The sequence below is a fragment of the Thunnus thynnus genome, chromosome 10, assembly GCF_963924715.1.
Source record: "Thunnus thynnus chromosome 10, fThuThy2.1, whole genome shotgun sequence".
Classification (NCBI taxonomy): Eukaryota; Metazoa; Chordata; class Actinopteri; order Scombriformes; family Scombridae; genus Thunnus; species Thunnus thynnus.
Genome location: NC_089526.1, coordinates 16,386,728 through 16,408,555, shown reverse-complemented (window position 1 = coordinate 16,408,555; position 21,828 = coordinate 16,386,728). Strand labels below are relative to the sequence as shown.

Below are 21,828 nucleotides of genomic sequence, written 5' to 3'. Positions count from 1 at the left end.
GGGAAATTTTGTCTGTATGACAATGCCAGGGACAGTGCTGCCCTCGAGCCCAGCGATGGCTGTCAGTCTGTCAGCACTGAGCTCTGGATGTCTGCTCCCTGCGGGCGATGGTCCACCGTGACTGTCTGTCCTTCTCTGTATCGCTGGGTTCCTCTCGGTGTATCTCTTTCTCTCTTTAACAGTCTGCATTGTCTTGCAAAGGCATCCTCAGATTTTTGTCAGACAAACAGATGTCTGCTGCATAAACCTGAATGCTCTCATGCACTGTGTAACAGCTAATACACAGACACACACACAGAAAATAGTGAGTTTTCACTTAATTCTAGAGGGCTCTTATTTTAAAAGGTTGTTGCTCAATCATGTTCTGTTATACTAACAGCAACATATCACTTTCTATCAATTAGCAACAGCATTGAATGCAGAGGCCGTGTGTCCTGTGATGCACCACTAACGCTGGCTGTTATGATCTAGTTTAAAGTGATAAAAAAAGAAAAAAAAAAATCATGGCAGGAGGGGGGCGTGTCGAGATAGAGAGCCAGCATGGCTCCTGTCGGCCATATGGTAAATCCATCTGCCCTTCTTCCGCCAAGGCAGAAAAGTTATGCAGGACATTAGCAAAGTGAGTCCTGAACAAGCTCCTCTTGTCACCTTACGCAGCTAAATTGATCTGAAGTGTCTTCTCGTGTTATGTAAACAGGCTTATGTACAAGTAAATCACAGTAGTGAGCAATACGCAGCACCAAATTAAAATTCACCAGCTAAGAACGTGATGTTCCCGGAGTGCTACATGGCCGATAAATCTTGCACTTCTTCAGTGTGTAAGATTCTGAGTGCGTGACCGTGTGCACTTTGAGGGAGGATGTGTGAGATGCTGGCTTGCATATGCAGAAAACACCATATGTTAAGCCCTCTTGGTTTTTTTTGGACAACTCTCCAACCCCACCTGCACCTCAGGGTCCCTGTGGCTAATAGCTACTTGCCAGCAGCTACTTCTGTTTGCTTTCTGTGAGGACAGAGACAAAGCAGAGCGCTCTGTTTTGTTGATGGTACAATGACCATGATTTCAGTGTTGCAGCACATTTGAAATATGAAGGCTAAAAAACAGACAGAGCAGTATTTTTTATTACATTTTGCATTGTTATATGACCAGTATATATAGAATTGACAGAAAATGTGTTTCTAATATTAGTAATCAATTAATTGTAAGTCCTTTATCAAGCAACAAGACTTAAGTGTCTACAGCCATGCTAGCAGTTCTGAGGATGTACTTTGAGCTACATTCTAGCATTAGCATACTAACATGCTCATAATGATAATGTAAAGTTTATCAGATGTAATGTTGACCATGTTCACCATTTTAGTTTAGCATGTGCATGCTAACATTTGCTGATTAGCACTAAAGTATAGCTGAGGTTGATGGGAATGCCATTAGTTTTGTAAGTATAGTGGACAAAGTGATGTTTTCCAATAGTTGTTGAGATATTTCACTCAAAACCACAAAGGTTCAAGTCCCTCTCCTCTCACAAATATGTTTTTCTTCTTGCTCCTTCAGTTGGATGTTTGAGCTTCACTGTGCAGAATGATGTATGTGTAGAGTTTGACACTAGAAGGCTGTTTTCACTTTCATCTGCTGAAAGTGGAAAGTTTCTCTGTGCTCAGAGAAATCAAAATTCTGATTTTAAGGGGTGGACCTACAAGCATGATTTGTGACATCACATCTAGTTTGGAGGCAATCCTGGTCCAATATTCAACTTAGACAAGTGTGACATGAAAACCTGAAGCCTCCAGTGCACAAACACTGAGAATTAACTTCACAGTGAAGTAGGAGATGTCTTGTGTCCAGCAGTGAAACGTCTGAGATGAAATATATTTACATATTAATAGACTCCAGAATTTTTAATAAGGAAGAAGGAGTAGATGTAATTTTTAGGATTTTAACATGGTAATTATACTTTTTTGTAGAAAAACCATATCAGATAAACATTATTGCTCTAAGCGTAAGAGTATTTTATGTCATAATACACATCTGGAGGAGATCTTTAATCTCATGGTGGCGCTACAAGAAGGTCATTAGGATTCATCCTCTGAGAACCATGAATATCTGTTCAAAATTTTATGGCAATCCATCCATCCAAGTGGTGAACTGACCAAATGACCGACATTGCAATCCCTAGAGACAAAAATATGGCATTTTCTGATTCTAGCTTCTCAAATGTGAGGATTTGCAGCTTTTCTCTGTTTTAAATTATTTAAATTGTAATATGTCTAGACTGTTTGTATCTCTGCATGTATATGTAAAACATTCCCACGTGTCCCAGCTTGTTATGTCCATAACTGGTCTGCATTTTTATTACTGCAGGCTGTAGACCCTGTGTAGGGATCTGACTTGCAGGGGTGACGAGGAGATGCTGGGAGGATATCTGAGGAAGAGGGCTTGGGGAGTTTAAAAACAGAGAGAAGGGGGGATGTGTGTTGATGGGGGTCGTGGCAGGTTGTGGAGTGGGGGTGTTCGCATGAGGTGCCAAGAGAATTTTTTTTTATACAAGCACAAGCTGGGCGTGGAGCACACTGTGGGATGGAGCTGGTGGAATAAGAAAGGGGGGTCTCCCTGTGGCCTCAAGCCAACTTCGTGTTACTAAACCTGGACCAGTTCATTCACACATGCAGAGAGAGAGAGAGAGAATGAAAAGCATGTTACCCCTCCTTGCTTTGTATTCATGAGCCAGCAGTCTGTGTCTGAGGTACCATCTCCCTTGGCAACACAGGCTCCGCCTTCGTCTCTTTGTAGCACAACATATGAAAGCCATCTGTGTTTAGACCCTTAATCTCCACCACTACATACACCCTGCCGAGCCTCTATGCTGTGTGTGTATGTTTTAAGTGTGTTTGTAAAGAGATGATTGGCTGAGAGCGATGATCTGGGGAACAAAGACGACACTGGTCAAGACAACACAATATTACAACAGTTAATTCAGCGGTAACTGCTCTGATAATGAGGGACTGTGCTGTATGTGTGTGTGTGTGTGTGTGCTACAAATAATACAAAAGCAGTCATGTTATATACTTCTTTAATTAAGGTCTTATTATTCATCAGCCACTGACCTCTCAGATGACATTAAAGCATCACATCAAAAGAGTTGGCTCCAGTTATGACTGCTGCAGTTGGTCTGGCTTGTCAATGGAGTTATGACCGTGAGTCGAGTGTTGCAGCACAATTCAACCATGAAGGCTAAAAACGTCTTGCTCACAGGCCAAACAAAGGCAAAGCGATTTTATTATTGCATTATATATTACAGTGTATAAACGATAGTCGATAAATTGTTTAGTCAATCAGCAGAAATGTAATCTCAAACAATTTTGATTATTGATTTATTATTTAATTCATTTATCAAGCAAAAATGCCAAACTTTCGCTGCTTCCGGCTCCTCAAATGCGGGGATTTGCTTCTTTTCTGTGTTTTATATTATTTTAAATTGAATATATTTGAGTTTTGAACCATTGGTTGGACAAAACAAGCAATTGAAGACATCACCTTGGGCTCTGGGTGACATATATATATATATAATACTGTATAATTTAACAATTAACTGATTCACATAATCGTTAGCTGCAGCCCTCATATATTACATCCTCACTTTTGTGTTGGATCTGCACATTAAGTTCAGAAGCTTAGTCTTTAGTGTGAAAATTTGATTTCAGATGACTGCGTGTACTTGAGATGGAGATATGATGGGTGTTTGATGTGCCAGAGACTTTCTCAATGCAATAACTATCTAACGTGGGAGGATATATTACTTCAAACTCTTACAAGTCCACTTAACACATTACAGATTCTGAAGAGGTCTGCAGCTTTGCTACTTGGGCATCTCGTCAAGGCTTGCAGCAGAACTAATGTATCTCATATCAAAAACCTACACAGAAATTGATTTTACAAGTATATGATTTAATATCAAGTAAGGACAAAGCTGCCGGCATTAAGCTGCCATTATGGAAACATCTCTCAATGAATCAAACGTTGGAAGAGGGATAAGAGAGGGAATGATTTTATGATGATACATTTCTGGGAAGCCGGAACCTCGCAGGTCATTGATTTCTCAAACAATTTATCAATTAAATTGGAAATGTGGAGACATAACCAGTTAAAACCATCACTGGAGCAGATAAGAGCTGACTCTCTTTCTCAGTTTGTAATTCAGTCTGGCTGAAATGTTGCTCAGTTTCAGCTCTTAACTTTATGTAGGTGTGTGAGCTTGGACGGACAAGATTGATTGTGTGTCTATTTTTGTTTCCATTATGCATATTAAGAACTTTGTAGCACTTAGTAAATTGGTTTTGTTGTCTTTGGACCAGCACACAAACAAGAACAAGCACATATATATTGTAGTTTATATTTAATACAAACAAATAAGATGACAGTGTAGAAAAACATGTTTCTTTCATTGACCTCAACATTGTAGATGAAAATGACGAACATATTAGACTTTGAAGAAATGTTGATCAGTGCTCATTATGCAAAATATAGAAAAGGCAAAAATTAAACTATAAGTTAATTTTGGCTTAATAACAAGTACTACCACCACAAAATTACACTTCTAGCTAGGTTGGCAAAAGTTTAATACCAACTGCTTTTTATTTATCAGCTGATCATTCAAAAGACAAGTTGAGCAGATGTGAACAGCGTTCTTAATCCTGTCTTTTCTGCTGCGCTTCATAATAAAAATGTAGTTCTACACAACAATAAAATCTGCGTCTGTACATTCAATTTAACAAAGCTAACAAATTTCTTAGTGTCATCTTTTGTGCCATAAACACCGATGTGGAAGCTTGTCACAATTAAGTGATTAAGTATCATGTTAGAGGCCATACATTAAAAAAAATACGATAAACAAAAACAGTTAATGGCAATGTAAACTGGCACAGTATTCACATAATTAGTGCATTATAAACTATAACAGCTGCTCTTCACAGGGCACTGTCACATTAACAAATCCTGTTACATAACAGACACGGAAGTATACAAACGAGTGGGTCTTTTAGTAGTTATCCAGTCAAAAAACAATATTTTAGTAGTCATGACAGAACAGATCCATAAAGTTAGCTGTGCACAGAAAAGTGACAAATCATTTGTGATTCATACAACATACAAAAGTAACAGAAAAACATAATTTTCATAACTTGCTGTTATTTTGGCAGCCAGTGTAACCGCTTCATTTAATTTAAAGTACGGCATGAATTTACATTCAGCCACATACCAAATACTAGTTACTGTTTCCTAGCAGGCAAGGAGCAGCCAATTAGCGTTAGCGCTCAGCTAACACTTTCACACTCAGCTGGTGAAACTGTGAAACAGGCCGGTTGGTCGAGGTGTCTTTCAGTATTTCTGGCTGTAAATGAAAGTAAATGTTTAAAATGCTCTACAATACTAAGCTAAATATAGTGTTGTTTGCACCAGCGCTGTAGTGATATTTGTTGTAAGGAAAATCCTCATCCTTCATATAGCACCTCCAGGTTCTTTTGACAGGCTCTCATCTTCCATAATCAGCAATTTACAGACCTGGGCTGACTAACTGGATTCTTGAAGCTATCACTCAGGCTGTAAATGGCTCTTATTAATGTTCATCTATCATACTCTATTAGTTTTATCAGTGGCGAAAGTCATTGAGGTACATAAACAGAAGCCTTCAGTATGCTGACGTTATCAGCCTCCCTTCTCTTACTGTCCCTGTGTCAGCACGGGAATGTCGATCTCTATGGCAGACATCCGTGAGCGGGATGAGTAGCGGTGGCCGGCGTAGCTGGATGCGTAGCCCTGAGAAGGAGCATAGCTCTGTGAGGGAGCGTAGCTGTAAGCCTGGGTCCCTCCCACCTCTGACCCGTACCCATCTGGAGCAGAAATCTGAGACATGTACACCTGTGGTGGTGCAGGGGCGGCCACACTTTGTGCGTAGGCCTGAGCGGCTATGTAAGGCTGGGAATCGATCACTGTGGGAGCATAGGTCTGTGGCGGGAAGGGCTGAGGACCATAAACTGGGGATGGGGGATATCCGTTGGCAGTGAGAGGCTGAGCGGACAGAGAGGTCGACATGGAAGGCAGGGGCAACCAGAAGGGTGAAGGCAACTTCTTACACATACAGTACCACATGAACATCAGCAGGGAGGCCAGCATCAGTCCACCAGAGCAGCCTATGGATACATACACAGCAAAGCCGTCAGAGAAAATGTTGTCATATTTGATGTTCATCTCCTTGGTACGGAAAAGGAACCACACTGAGGGTGCGATGGCGATAGCTCCGCCCAGGAACAAGAACATCCCGGCCACCAGGTGACAGCCTGCACTGTTCACCAGGAATCGGATGGTTTTAATATCCGGTTCGGGTTTGTCTGAACAGCAGCAGGTTTTACACATCCCAGCCATGCACAGCAGCAAGGCTAGAGAGCCGAACAGCATGCCTGCAGGCAGGCAGAACTGCAGGAGCCGCAGGTCCAGTTGGTCCACCTTAGAGTACCACTGGAAACGTGAGAAGAGATGATTTCTGTTAGGGACACTTAAGGACATAAAAGAACATTTACAAATGATTTCTGAGCTGAGGGACAGAAACATTTCTTTGTAATACCTCTGAATCATAGTAGTAACATCCTGAGTAGCCATCCTGTTTCACACATTTAGCCCACAGCCCATCATACACGCTGACATTCTTAGCATTGCGATTGAAGGTGACCAGTCTCGTTACACGCCACTGTGGGATAAACGCTGCCACAGCAATCCCTCCCACAGACACAAAGGCAATGATGAAGGAAAAAGCATTGGTGGCGTGGATGTCCCGGCACGTCATGGTAGTTGGTGCTGACAGGAACTGAGGCCACTGGGAAAGTTCCTTGTTTGAACAGATGAAGAGAGGAAGCCAGACAAAAAAGTGGCTGGTTAGTGCAGTGGAACGCAATGAATCCATAATAGCATAATTTTATTGTATACAGAACTCCTGATCTTGGGAAAAAGGTCATACAAGTTACTCCAAAAGGCCCAATTACAGTTGAATGCAAACATTTGGGCACCCTTGACAAATAACTTATTTTGGGTATTTTTTAATTGAAAAGATGTAAACACAGTCTCGATAGGACATGGAACATAAAAACACAATATTTTCAGCAAACATTAATGCATAGTTACTTTCTACGTCATAAACTGCTCAAAATTTAAAAAACAAACAAACATCACTGTGGTGTGCAAAAGTTTGGGCACCTTAAGAGCCCAGACTCCTTTTACAAGGTCTCAGACCGTAATCAGCTCGTTAGGCTTGAGGCATGTCAACAATTGCCATTAGGAAATGTTAGTTGGTGCCAATTTCAAAGCTTTGCAAATTCTTCAAACCTTGTGCGAACACTTGGCAACCAGGGGTTCCTCTAAGCAGCTGTGTAAGACTCTGAAAATGTAAGTTATTGATGTCCATAATGCAGGGAAGGCAACAAGAAGATAAAGTGTTGTCAGCTTGTAGTTTCCACAGTGTGAAATGTAATTAAGAGACTGCAGTTTAGGGGAACTGTGGAGGTCAAGATGCTGCTTGTATGCTGGTTAGAAAGGCAAATCAAAACCCCCATTTGACTGCAAAATAACCTGCAGGAAGATTTAGCAGACTCAGGAGTAGTGGTGCACCGTTCCACTGTACAGCTATGTTTGCACAAAGACCTTCATGGAAGAGTTAGTGGAAGAAAACCTTACATGCTTCCTCATCAGAAAATCCAACATCAGAAGTATGCAACAGAACATCTACAGAGGCCTGATGAGTTTTGGAAATAAGTGCTGTGTACTGATTAGGTTAAAATAGAAGTCTTTGGCCACAATCAGCATTTCGGGGGAATAAAAGGAGCAGCATTTCATGAAAAGAACACTGTGGATCTATCATGCTTTGGGGTTGTGTTGCAGCCAGAGGCTCAGGAAACACTGCACGGGTGGAGGGAAGAATCGATTCCACTAAATACCAGTAAAGTCTGAAAGCAAACATCACACTGTCTGTAAAAAAGCTGAAGCTCAAAAGAGAGAGGATGGCTTCTACAACAGAATAGTGTTCCTAAACATACCTCTAAATCCACCAATCCACCTAAAGAGATGCAAGCTGAAGGTTTTGGAACGGTCCCGACTTAAACATAATTAAAAATCTGTGGGAAGATTTTAAAAGAGCTGCGCATGCAAGACGGCCCAAGAATATTACAAAGTAGAAGCCTTTTGTGAGAAAGAATGGGAGAAAATCCCAAATACAAGAATTGAAAGACTTTTAGCTGACAACAAAAAGTGTTTGCAAGCTGTGATATCTGCCAGAGGGGGTGTTACTAAGTACTGACTATGTAGGGTGCCCAAAGAGTGTTTTTATGTTTTTATTTCTGTTCAATTTATGACATAAAAAGTAACTATGCATTAATGTTTGCTGAAAATAGTGTGTAAATATCCTAGAGAGGCAGTGTTTACATCTTTTCAACTAAAAAAAAAAATCACTGAAATATGTTATTTTTGAAGGTGTGCCCAAACTTCTGCATATTACTGTACTATTGAAGTAAGCTAACTATGCCACGGACTGACCTAGCTTTGGGCAACCCCCCCCAACTGTATTTCTATTCACCACAGTCTAGTTGACCCAATATCTGCTGTCCCTGAGAAACAATGCTCTCATTTCATTAGCAAACACAGTGGGGATGACTCGGTGGTTGAGGTTGCTTGGCAAGAGTGTCTATACTGCAGTGCATTACATAGACTGAACAGCAAAACAATAAGCAATTGAATTAGATGCTCAGGCTTTTATATGTGACAGCAAGTGACAGTGACTGACCAAGGCCCTGCATGCAAACTTGATCTTCATGGGCTGGCTCCCAGCTCTATTAATGAGTTGAAGGTCCTATACAAACCAAAGTGCAGCCTAAGAAAAGCTGTAACATTATATATCCTGGTTCAAAAGTAAAGGTTTTGAACCAGAAGCTCTGCACACTTGTTAACATCTTTAAAACCAATAGTCACAACCTTTTTTAATAAACGCCTCTTATTAAATACTAGCTCTAAGTTTGTGTTTGACAGTTTAATTTGTTTGTTTCCACGTTTTTATCTTCTTCTATTGTCGTAAATTTCATTTTATACTTTAAATTGTCTTATTATATTTAATTGTAGTCTTGAGTTTGACTAAATTCGTCGTTATCAACCCATAAATACCAACTACAACTTGATTTTTTCCCCCCTTTTGCCCAGTTATCAGATATCATAAAAAGTGACTAATCCATCAGAAGTTATTGATGACTGCATCATCCTAATTAAACTTATAATAGGTGATTCTACAACTATACTAACACCACACACACTGTACATTCACATCCAATTTCGTGGGCATGAAAACACACCTTTACTATGTAATAACAGGTTTTTAACCAGTTATTACTTTCAACACATCAAACAGCTGAGCTAACAGTTAGCATTATCCGTATAGTTTTACTAGCTACAGTAGGCTAACTCTAAACATATGTAAATATTACATAATTTATAGCTTAAAGTGAATGCTTCCATATGAAAAATGAGAAGGAAATGTGTGGTAGGAATGGACTAACTAACCTGAATTAAACGCTTTTTTATGTCGTTTCCGTTAGCCAGCTAACTGTTAGCTGACGGCTAATACGTTAGCATGACTGCAACCTGTTGTTTCCTAGATGTGAAACCCAAACACGGCAACTGAGCTACAAAAATATAGACGACAGTACCTTATATTTCCAGCAGTCCTGTTGTGTTTATAGCGGAGGTGGTGGCATTACAGCCTGGTGCTCTTTTACACATTTGAGCTCGACAGAAACCAAAAGCCGAGTCGATGAAGTACAGCAGACTGAAGAGTAAGCAGGATGTGGTGCTACAGGCTGTTTGTGCCCTCAGCGCTGCCTCACAGGTGTGTCGTGTTCACAAATAGTATGTTTCCTAAAATAATTCCCTATTCACAGTGACAGATACAGCGCATTTAAGTTACAGAGATGATACAATTAGACAATGAGAGAATCAAAAGCAGAAAAAAAAGCAAGCAAAAAGTAATAAAAATATCAAATTCTCCCAAATTAGATGAAAATATTAAAGTTCCTCCTCTAGACATGTATTAAGACTCATAAAAAATAATCTGCTTGAAACAATAATGTGTGTCTGGTATGGTTTTTCCAGAAAAAAAGTATAATAACTATGTTAAAAGCCTTAACATGGCATCTACTCCTCCATCATTAAAAAAAAAAAAAAAAATCCAGAATCTATGAATATGTAAATATATTTAATCTCAGAAGTTTTTCTGCTGGACACAAGATGTCGGGTGCTTTACTGTAAAGTCTATTCTTAGTGTATGTGCACTGGAGGCTTCAAGTTTCCACATCACGCTTGTGTGAGTTGAATATTGGACCAGGATTGGCTTCAAAAACTAGTTGAATGTGAAAACAGCCTTCTAGTGTCAAACTCTGCACTTACATCATTCTGCACAGTGAAGCTCAAACATCCAACTGAAGAAACAAAAGCAAAACACATTTTTGAGTGGAGGAGAACTTAAAATAGACCCCTAAAACACACTTCAATTGCAATAACATATTAAGTTGTTGGTTGGCTGTTGTCACACAGCATGCAGATTTATAAGCAGCAAAGTGTTTTATTAGGCTACTGGGGTCAACTAATATTCTGTCCAAACCCTCTTTAACCCTCTTGCTTTCTTTCATAGCAACCATGTGAGCAATTTTAGTGCAGGCATGTACTTTTCTTTTGACATTATGTGCTTCTGTCCAGTGACTCACCTAATGATTCTTTCAGGTGCTCTTTGTCAGCTTCATTGCAGTGAGTTTGACAGATATAAATACGGCTTTGAAGGGTGTGTATGTGTGTGAAATATTAATAAAATTGTCAGTCCGTACCGTTCTCCGTGGGAGCTTGAACTCATTTACCTTCGTTCTAAGATGTTGCAAGGGCGATGTGCCTTTATGTTCAACATAGAGAAAGTAAAGAAAAGGTCCTCATATCAGACATTTAGCTGTGTTGGCTGCACTGGTTCATTTAATTCAATTTCTAAGTTATGTAATGACACTGTTTCCTTCTCTTTTTTTTTGTCTTTCAGGGAGATGTGAACATTCACATGATTTACAAATCTGGAGGGCAAGAGGGACTTCATGATCTCCTCAATGGTAAGATTATGGCTAAAGACATGAGTAGAATTATTAATAGAGGAAGTGAAAGTCATACATGTGTTCGTGATACTCATAGAAAAATGTGTCTGACTGTTCTGGGTTGACACTGTGGTTGAATACTGATAGCATTAAATTCCTAGGTGATCTTCCAGAGCCGCCTTTTCCCAGCCCTCCATTTCCTGGGTCGAAAGTTGTTCACAGAAGAAAAAAGAGACAGGTATGACCCCTCTGCAGGTATATTTGTTGCAAAATCATCATTGTTAGCAGAGGAATGCTGATGCACTCATTGTTGACTTCACTTGTATAATGCATATGAGTGTTTGTGTGAGTGCAAGATAATTATGTTCTGGATGCTGTTTGTCTAAACCTGATTATGCTGTTTCCCACCCATATGTATTATGTTAATTCACAAAGCTAAAGACAGAGCACTGTTTCCTCACTCTCCTCCCACACAACAGCTCTCCACCTTTTTTCTCTCCTCTTCCTCTCCTCTCCTTCTTTTTCATGAAATATTTATGTTATGAGTAGAGGCTGCTTCCAGCATCATCTTTTCTCAGACACAGTCAGATGTCTGCAGCTGTCGGTCTCTCAGCCCTGAGAGCTGCTCTCATCTTTATTTGGAATTTGGAGAACAGTCAAATCTCGTTCAGCTTTGCAAAGTTCATCCTTATTGATTTGTCGTTTCTTTTCTTGGTGTCTTATGAGACATGAGTTGATCCTTGTGCTTACTCTGTGTGTTGTTTTGAAATTCCTGTTGATGTTGAAAAGTCTTGGTTTAGGAAAACTGTTTATGTGATTGAACTGGCAAACTGCTGTGTTTTTCTCAGGCTCCACATGTGTCACGAAGTGTAGAAGATGAGACCAAATACATTGAGTTGATGGTGATCAATGACCATTTGATGGTAAGCTTTTAATTAGATGTACAGTTATGATAGACTGTACACTATAAAATCATACCTGTCTTATATTAACATTATTCTGAAGCTAGAAATGTGTTTATGTTTATGTTGCCTGCGCCTTCAAATACCAGCCTTCTGTCCTCAAATCTTTCAATCCTAACTTAAATGTATGGCTACAGCTGCACATTTTCCCAAAAAGATCTCCTGTATTCCATCATTATGATAGGATTCACTGTACTTGATGATTTTATATTACAAACATATACAGTATATTGAAAGGATAAGGCTGGCATTATTAAATATTTTCCCTATTGTCAACAAATCCCATGAAGTACCAAAACCAACAACGACTTGGTCCGTCTCTCAATATTTTACAAGCATGTTTGTTCCGACTTAAGATATAAATTTGCAAAAATACATCACAAATATAAACTTTCCTTTTTTTAAAAGTCTAAACAATTTCTGAAAACAGCAAGGCATTATAGTTTTTAGTAAACGCTAGTCAAACTGGAGTAAATAGAGCATGTGTTGGATCTATTTTCAGCAGTGGATTTGGTACACTGCTGAGTTACTTATGGCAGCAGGACGGTGTGTAGTACAGGACAGACTCAAAATAAACTACAGAGTCCATGATTTTTGTAATCAAAGAACTTGTCTCTTAGTCCAGTGGTGTGGCTCATTCATGTGTTTTTGTTTTTTTAATAGTTTTTGTACAACAGACGAGGTTTATGTCACAGAGGGATAAGCTATATCCTGCACAGACTTGCTTGTAGGATCAGTCCATTGCTGGTTTGGGTCTTTTCACAGGATTTGTTGATTAAAAAAAGAAAACTATATAATATCACCAGACTTATCCTTTAAATTGCTGAGAGCTTAGTGCAAGCCGAGAGTCAACACTATACATGCACTCTTGAGGCATTCCAGATACTGCCGTTATTGTGCATAACACAGACGGTTTTGATCCAAACGCCTGACTAAGATCCACTTTTTATACACAATAAAGATGATATTTGGAATAAATCTAAGGTGCAGGCATTCAGTCCTTTTATACATTTAGCTAGCTTAAAATTAATTTGTTCCAGATAATGGATTACATTTTTATTCATTTCCTCTCCATCCCTTGTGTGTCTCTGTCTCTCTCTCTCCAGTACAAGAAGCATCGGCTTTCCGTTGGGCACACGAATAACTATGCTAAGTCAGTGGTCAATATGGCTGACATGGTAAGAATTGTATTGATCCTCTTCTTGGAAAGCTTGCCACAAGCACTCCCAGGTATTGCAGCTGAGCGCACACTGCACTGATTTCTCATTTAACCAACCTCACTCTCTCCATTTAAAACCTCTGCTGGCTCATAATCTGCCACCAGCAGCCATTAACCAGCCAGTCATGAGTTTTCAGGTTTCGGAGGACTGAAGCAGCAGTGGCATCCTAACAGCACTGAGGCAGATATTTCAATGTTTGATTATTTGTGGCCACATCTGTGCGCTGTGTTACCGAAATCTGACCTGCTACAGGGTCATGTCTGTAAGCTGATAGGCTGGTTGAAGCTAGAGAAAGGTCATGCTTTCTGTCATGCCCTTGAAAGCGATCATATGAAGCAGAGTCTCTTTAGGAAGCACTCATTGATTTCCATGTACGAGTAGAGTTGCCTTTTTTTCCCAGAGTGTGTCGTGCTGCCTCGGCACTGAAGCCACATACGCAGTGGCAACTTGTGTGGTAAATATTACATAAATTACCTATAAGTTACAGTATATAAGTTATATAGACAAAAGTATAACATATATTATATCAGTGCCATGAGCATTGATACTGATACTGATATATACTCATATATACTGATATATACTCATTCAGCTGTTAGGTTACTGTGTATTGTGCACTTTTTAAAATATTATTTTTATTGACAGATTTTTCATATCGACATATAAGCCACACAAAAATCAATACCCGAAACCCAACCTAAACATACACATACATGCGCTCACACACACACCAGAGGAGAGAGATAACAGTAACTGAAAGTAGTTCATCTTAACCATGTATCAAGGACACAAAGCATCATAACAGTACATATCATCTACATGTGATTGTTACTTGCAACCCATCACAAATAAGATAAAAACACACTTTCTTCATGTGGATAACAGAAGCTCGTACAATGCCCATCAGCAGAGATATTTGTTTGTATGAGGGAGAGTTAAAGAGTCCTCTGAGCATCCAAAGAGAGCCAAGTCTCTGTCAGGAGAGTCCTGTGGGATGACATCCACTTAACCACCAGCCTGTACTGTAAAGTGGATGGTACAGTCCCTTTTGATTGATTGATGTGTGCATATATGGTTATAAGACAAATCAGATGTATGCAAAAAAAAAATGTATTAAGGCCCACTTACTAGCATTTCTGTTGGTTTTCAACAGCATCTCACGGACGGAATTTTGTCTTGTAATGACTTAAGGCGTTTTGTCAAACTATTAGTCCCTGACTGAAAATGAATATGATGTTTCCTCTATTATCTGACACCTGCACTTCCAGTTAGGAGGGAGAAGCAAATCAAACTGGGATTGAGCCGTGCACATACTGTACTGACTCTCCCTGTCTGCTCTGTCAGCTTTGTCTTGAGTCTGTTGGTATTCAGCTTAAACAAAGAGGCTTTTCTCTTCCTCTCTTTGCCAGTGTTTGTCTGGTCCGGAGCCCTGATAGATTTACATTTTATAAGAGCAAACATTATTATTTGCTATCCAGGATGCTCCCACTGTGTCCTTCAGACTGTTACCCTTGTTGACTCTGTCTAGCCGCCTGTAATGTGCTACTGTCTGACGGCAGGATTATACTGATCATTCTTACCACACTGACTGCTTGACTGCTGCTGTCATAATAAACAGCTGGAGATGTTGATGAATATAAAACATGCCAGTCAGTTTTAATATCGGTCAGTGTCATCTGGCATTTTGGCACTTTCAGTCACACAAAGACTTTGAACTTGAAGTTTTAAAAGATAACTTACTTTGATTCTCCCAGATTTTCAAGGAGCAGCTTAATACTCGCATTGTGCTGGTCGCCATGGAAACCTGGTCAGCCGACAACAAGTTCAACATCGACGACGACCCCATGGTGACCCTAAAGGAGTTCATGAAATATCGGAAAGACTTCATCAAGGAGAGATGCGATTCTGTTCACCTCTTCTCGTGAGTCTGCATATTTAAAAAAGTGATTTTCATGCGTACCTGGTGCTCAACAGCTTTTATTAAACACATCGTTTTCTCTTTTTATCAGAGGGAATCGTTTTCATAGCAGCTGGGGAGGAGCTTCCTATATGGGAGGAGTTTGCTCCCTCACTAAAGGAGGGGGAGTCAATGAGGTAAGACTTGAACCACCAATGGATGATTACAGATTTTACAAAACTTCAAAACTTAACACTCACCAAACATTGTCCTTCACACATGAATTACATCTGTGGATGTAACTAACGATTATTTTCAGCATTGATCAAACTTTCAATTATTTTTTGTATTAATCGTTTGTCATACTTCCTAATGCCTAAGGTGATGTCTTCAAATTGCTTTATTTGTCCGACCAACAGTCTAAAATCAAACATATACAGTTTATGATCACATACGACAAAGAAAAGCAGCAAATCTCAACAGTTAAGATGCTGCAAACAATGAATTTTGGCATTTTTGCTAGAAAAAAGTAAAAAGATCAATTAATTGAATATATAAATAGTTGCCGACTAATTATCTGCAACGACTAATTGATTAATCAATTAGTAGCTTTAGCTCTAATTACATCTATGTGGTCCTTTAATCTTTATCTCTCAGTAATTTCAAACCTACAGTACATGAAGCACCACTGCTCAGATGCACCTACCACACTGTATGAGGCATATTTTCATTTTCTAATCCTACTTCTATACTATAGATTCATTTTTCTTAAAAACTGTAGCTTTGGTTTTGTTGCCATTTAGTGTCTTTCTGGGTGTTTGTACTTTCAGGTGAAATGCCATCATTTCTTTTCTCTCCAGACTAATCCAATATTCTGTTTACTCTGTCTCCTTCTGTTTACCTCCTTGCTGTCTGTCTGTCTGTCTCTCCATCAGTACGGGAAAACAGATGAGATGGCCATAACTCTGGCTCAGTCTCTTGGACAGAACATCGGCATCTTCTCTGACAAGAAGAGGATCCTCAATGGTACACAGTTAAAACTTAATGAATTCTTTATTTATCACTTTTCTAACACAAGCCTCCTTTCTGTGTGACGGAAACATTTCAATGTGTTGTTTTTTTTTCCAGGCGAGTGTAAATGTGACGATCTTTGGTCCGGCTGTATCATGGATGATGTTGGGTAAGTTACATTTGATTTACATTTCCTCCTTAAAGCCACAACAATCATCACTAACAGATGCAGGTGACACAACAGTTTTCCCAGCAAATTATAACCACAACATCTTGAACTATGAATAATCCCATAATAATCCTCATAATCCCTCAAGTGGTTATTTATGTTTTAAATTGTTGCACATAATCAAACTAATAAATTTAACCAGAGCATATTTTGAAGGACATATAATCTCTATAAACTGAATAAACTAAATGTTCGTTGCACTAGATTATATACATTTATTAGTGTAAATATTGTGACAATATTTACAATTCCCATCCAATGATGTGTTATTGTAGTTTGATAATTCACCACTAGGAGTCAGACCAGATTCTTTCAGCAGCACTGTGTTATGTAATCTGCTAAGATTAGATATGACGTGATAAATCAGTCTGTGTATGTTTTGTGTTGTCAGATTCATACAGTACTCATAGTCATGACCGTGTTTGTCTTAGAATATGTCTGTTTACATGTCTGCAGTGTATTATATATACCGTGGAAGCTTGCTTGGCAGTGTGTCACTGCGAGCGTGCAGATGTGACTGTGAGTGTCGTGTGAGAGGCTCTGTGATGTGTGTTTGTGTGTGTACCCCTCTTCTTAAATACTTCTTGCGTTTCCCCTCTATCCCGAATGGGACAGCAGGTGAGCAGAAGCTTGGCTAGAACGTTGCCTGTGCGGTTTTGAACCAGCTGGCTGCCTTGGAAGAAGGGTTGTCAGTCATCACAACCTTTCCCATTTCATCCGACAGCACTACAGCCGCTGTGGCCCCAGCTTCTCTTTTTACGCAAATGATATGAACAAATACAGTTTGATGTCCCTTTGTTACACACTGGCTGTATTTTTCATCATCATTTTGTACGATTTCACACATACTTTATGTATATTGTTTACTTTCTGGCCGAAGTCACCGGCTGATCAACTTAAACCTTTATTGATTTGATTATTGACAATAGGCTCCTTCTCACTCCTGCCCTTTGAAAGTCGGGACTTTTCATCACTTCTTTTTGTTCATGTTTAACCGATTGATACAGTCTGCAATGTCATTCTCATTTTAGGCCAATATTTGTCTACCTCATTTCCTTGTAACTGCTGCACACTCCCCTAACACTCCAGTCCCAACACGTCCAGATCCTGCTCTATTGGGTTACCACAATAAACCCGCTATAATGTCACGAGGTCACATGACAGAGGACAGGTGACGCTGCAGTCTTATGACCCTGTCTTCTGTTAATGGACCCGGCCCGATCTGTTCTCTCTAAAAATCAAGTCAATGGTATTTCAGACACTTGTATTCAATGAGCGACCTCAGTCATTACCATTGACGGAAGTTTCTTTTTTATCCCCCCAGCACCTGCATGTCTGATCAACCTAACCTGACTAAACTTCTCGCATTATTTTCACAGGATTTATCTACTGTGCGTGTTAGTCTGTGTGTGTATGTGTGAGGATCTGCTGTTTGTGTACATGCGCGTATTTCTACACAGTACATGTGTGTGCATGGTGTGCGGTTGCTTCTTATGGACATCTTAAATCCTAACTATACCTAACATGAACTTAACAGATGGCACAGTTCTTACAGAAAAGAGATGCACAATTAACATGCGTTAAGGTCGAGTTAGGATTTTGCAATTGTTACTTTTCTTTCCTTTCTGTTTTCCTCTTATGAAAGGATGGATGTTGCCATGAACAAACCAACAAAATATGTATTTTAAAGGGTGAAACAAATCTAATCTAATGAATTTGAATCATGTGAAATGTAACAAAGACACAAAGACATGAAACATCCCGCACAGTTCAGCATTGTTGCAGAAACAAGTGAATAATTGTGATTTTGTAGACACTGCAATGTCCGCTAAGTACCACTAGGTGGTGATAGCTGACTGTGAATGAATGAGTGAATAATTTCTGGATTCATGAGGCCCCTCATATACTTTATAAATACATAGATAATGAATCTTATCTTACAACAGGTAAATAAATACAGTAGTATTTGTGTTTTAATCTTTTGGAATACATATTTTGACCCCTCTCTTGTACTTTTTCACAGCTGAATAATAATGTTAGTCACACTATTAAAACTATTGTTCTTCTGGTGACCAATGAATCATTTAAGCACATTTTATCTTTGTTCCACCCCTTATTACTGTTTAAAGGGGGATGAACACTACAAGATTTTGACAAGATGCAGCCTTGGCACAAATTTTAAAAACTGGGTTTTAAATGCAAACTAGATAAGTACAGGAAATCTTTTTGAAATATTGTAGTGTACTTCATCCATCATTTAAGACTCATTCCTTATACTACCATCATCTCCATAGGTGGCTTCATTTAGTCACATGACATATCAAATAGCGACAACCTCTCACATCCTCTGACTCCCTCTGGCTGAGCTCTCAGTGAGTCCGTCTGTCTGTTATTGCATTGTCTACTGATGAGCCACACTATCAGAGCCACTCTAGCAGGATAATCCTGATAGTGCAGCAGAAGATAAAGAGCTTGATTTCTGCTCTGAGCATCAATGAAAACTTGTTAAAAATAAATGTGATCATTTCAGGGAAACAATACCAAATGATAATGCAATAACTGTTCAAATGAGAATCATCCACAATAATCAGGTTCATTTCCAGGAACACTATATTCATAAATGCATCTTGGAATCCATTTACATCCTGTATCTTTGTACACATTTCACAATCTTAGCTATACTGTATATCGACCCACGTGTTATACTAAGGATCTCCTCTGAACTGTGAGTATAGTAACCCTGTGACAAAACTTCACATATTTATGGTATGAGGTCTTTGGTAAGAAATGCAAACTTCATAATATATGACAAACCTGCCATTTACTTGTTTTTACTACTGACTGTAACAATTTCAGGTATAAATGAGTGTGTAATTCTGTACGAGCATATGAAAAAGTCAATTGGTGTGGCTTAAATTATTTTTTCTTTCACACCAGTTGCTAAATGTTTTGTCCTATAATGTGTTTCGGGAGCAAACCCCCTCTCACCCAGTGTTGTCTGAGGATGCTGTCTGTACTGTAGCCACGGTAACGGCTACATAATATGCTGCGGTTGTGTTGAACAGCTTCTACCTGCCCAAGAGGTTCTCCAACTGCAACGTGGAGGAGTACCATAACTTCCTGAACAGTGGTGGAGGAGCCTGTCTGTTCAATAAGCCTTTGAAAGTATGCAAAACACACACATACACACACACACACAGATAGATAAACACACATATCTCCTCTGTAGTTTGAATGTTAATTTTGCCTTTTTTTACCCTCAGCTGTTGGACCCCCCAGTATGTGGTAACGGCTTTGTGGAGCCAGGAGAGGAGTGTGACTGTGGCAGCCCAGCGGTGAGTTACTGTCGATGGATGCCAATAGGGTGATGTACTCTAAGGGGTTAATTTGATAATCATCCAAGGTCAAAGTAATGTGCTAATTACCCAGCAACAAAACCACTTGCTATGTCAGACTTTGTCTAATAAGAGGTGATTTGAACTCATGAAGAAATCATCAGAGAAATCAAAGAGCTGCAGCAGTGTGCAGTGTTAACAGATATTGTATGATTATAGTTTGTCTAGAGAGACTTCTGTTCAAATAGATTGTATAAAAATAACTTACTTTAAAGGACAGGGTCACAAATTTTCAAGTCTGTCTTAAAACAACAGTCAGGTGTCCAAATGATCATTGAAACAGGTTTTTGTTGTTGTAATCATTCCACCTTCTCATACTGGCCATTAGAAGATCCCCTCCAAATGCTGTTAAAATGTAAGTGATGGGGGACAAAATCCACAAGCCTCCTTCTGTGCAAAAATGTATTTAAAAGTTTATCTGAAGAAATATGAGGCTTCAGGCATCTTCCACATTTATAGTCTTTTTAGTAAAAATCTCCCTCTTTGTCTCTCGATGGACTGTGTTTTCCTTTTCAGTTGCAGTGGAAGGATGGTAACAAAAAGAGGGAATTTGGCACTAAAATGACAGTAACTTTGAAAGATATTGACTTGATTTGAGTAATTTGGACGGCTGAAGCATCATATTAGCTTCAAAATTTAAATTTATGGTTGTATAGAAGGAGGGCTGTTGATTTTGTCCCCCATTACTTACGTTGAAAGTGTATTATGAAGAGATCTCTTAATGGCCAGCATGAACAGGAGGAATGATCATAGTAAGAAAAACATGTAATTTGTCATTTGGGCACCTGACTGTTGTTTTAGGACAGATTTGTGACCCTATCCTTTAAATCAGTCAGCAAACAACCAGTTGCACAGATGAAGAAAACAACTAAGAGCAGTTTCTGTCTGTCTGTCCTGTAGGAGTGCACCAGAGAGGGAGACAACTGCTGTAAAAAATGCACCCTGACCCAAGGATCCAAGTGCAGCAACGGCCTCTGCTGCAATAACTGCCAGGTAAACATTCACCGCTACTCCTTCCGTCTGCTGCCGGGGTGCCATATCGGGTAAAATAGTCAAACAGAGGGATTGGCACCTGAAGTGTTTTGTAGTCTTTCAGTTGTCATTTTCACTTTGGATGTCCTTTAATGTCAGTCTTTGCATGACATCACAAACAAAGAAAACGTGTACATTGTGATAGAGATGCTGCTGTGTAAAATACATCTAAATTGTCATTTGGTTTGGTTAAGTTTGGTTGAAACAGTCTTTTAACATTATTAAATCCTACATAATGGCTGTACTGTGCTTCATAATTAATGGATAAACGAATGTTGGTGTGTTTTAGTCGTGGATGTGAAGATAAAAATGTTTATTATAGATGAAGGTGTGGGGTGTCAAGAGAAGGGGTGAACTCCTGATTGTGGCCCTGATCCTCTGACACAACATCTAATCACAAACACTCACAGCCTGCTTGATGTTTATTTTATGTTCCTGCAGATGGAGTTCATGGGAGTCGTGTGCCGAGACGCAGTGAATGACTGTGACATCCCAGAAAACTGCACAGGAAACTCCAGCCAGGTAACATGAGCTTCCCTCACACAGTTTTCCTGCAACCAGAGCTAAAGACACATATGAATATTAAGAATCATATGACAGTAGTTTTGAATCTTGTTTTCTGTGTTTTGTTTTGTTGCAGTGTCCACCAAACGTGCATAAGATGGATGGCTACACGTGTGAAAAGGACCAGGTGACAGTTTTATTAGATCTTGCAGTATTTTCATTTCTTCACAGGTGACATTTTTGACACTTTTTGTAAGAGACATTTTATTTCTCTCTTCAGGGTCGCTGCTTTAATGGAAGGTGCAAAACCAAAGACAGACAGTGCAAGTACATATGGGGAGAGAGTAAGTTAAATAAATTTTGTATTAACAAAGCTGGAAATAGTTTTTGTCAGTTCACATCCATCTCTACAAACTAAGCAGATCTT

At 39.3% G+C, this 21,828-nt stretch overlaps 2 protein-coding genes across 4 annotated transcripts in view; one reads left to right on the top strand and one right to left on the bottom strand.

The window, feature by feature from the left end:
* adam22 (ADAM metallopeptidase domain 22) overlaps positions 1-21,828 on the top strand; it is a 69,980-nt gene that overhangs the window by 33,697 nt on the left and 14,455 nt on the right. For all 3 annotated transcript variants that reach the window (XM_067601506.1, XM_067601507.1, XM_067601508.1), the window contains exons 7-20: positions 11,103-11,169; positions 11,313-11,389; positions 12,000-12,074; positions 13,220-13,291; positions 15,088-15,254; positions 15,343-15,427; positions 16,166-16,256; positions 16,359-16,410; positions 19,536-19,635; positions 19,734-19,805; positions 20,766-20,858; positions 21,339-21,419; positions 21,538-21,588; positions 21,682-21,745. In XM_067601506.1, coding sequence (XP_067457607.1) covers positions 11,103-11,169; positions 11,313-11,389; positions 12,000-12,074; positions 13,220-13,291; positions 15,088-15,254; positions 15,343-15,427; positions 16,166-16,256; positions 16,359-16,410; positions 19,536-19,635; positions 19,734-19,805; positions 20,766-20,858; positions 21,339-21,419; positions 21,538-21,588; positions 21,682-21,745 — 1,147 coding nt within the window. The remainder of the gene's footprint in view (positions 1-11,102; positions 11,170-11,312; positions 11,390-11,999; positions 12,075-13,219; positions 13,292-15,087; positions 15,255-15,342; positions 15,428-16,165; positions 16,257-16,358; positions 16,411-19,535; positions 19,636-19,733; positions 19,806-20,765; positions 20,859-21,338; positions 21,420-21,537; positions 21,589-21,681; positions 21,746-21,828) is intronic.
* On the bottom strand, positions 4,375-9,900 carry cldn12 (claudin 12). The gene is made up of 3 exons (XM_067601510.1): positions 9,733-9,900; positions 6,615-6,875; positions 4,375-6,508 (listed from the first exon to the last, which is right to left on the bottom strand). The coding sequence occupies exons 2-3, from the start codon at positions 6,831-6,833 to the stop codon at positions 5,714-5,716; spliced, it is 1,014 nt and encodes a 337-aa protein (XP_067457611.1). The 5' UTR covers positions 6,834-6,875; positions 9,733-9,900; the 3' UTR covers positions 4,375-5,713.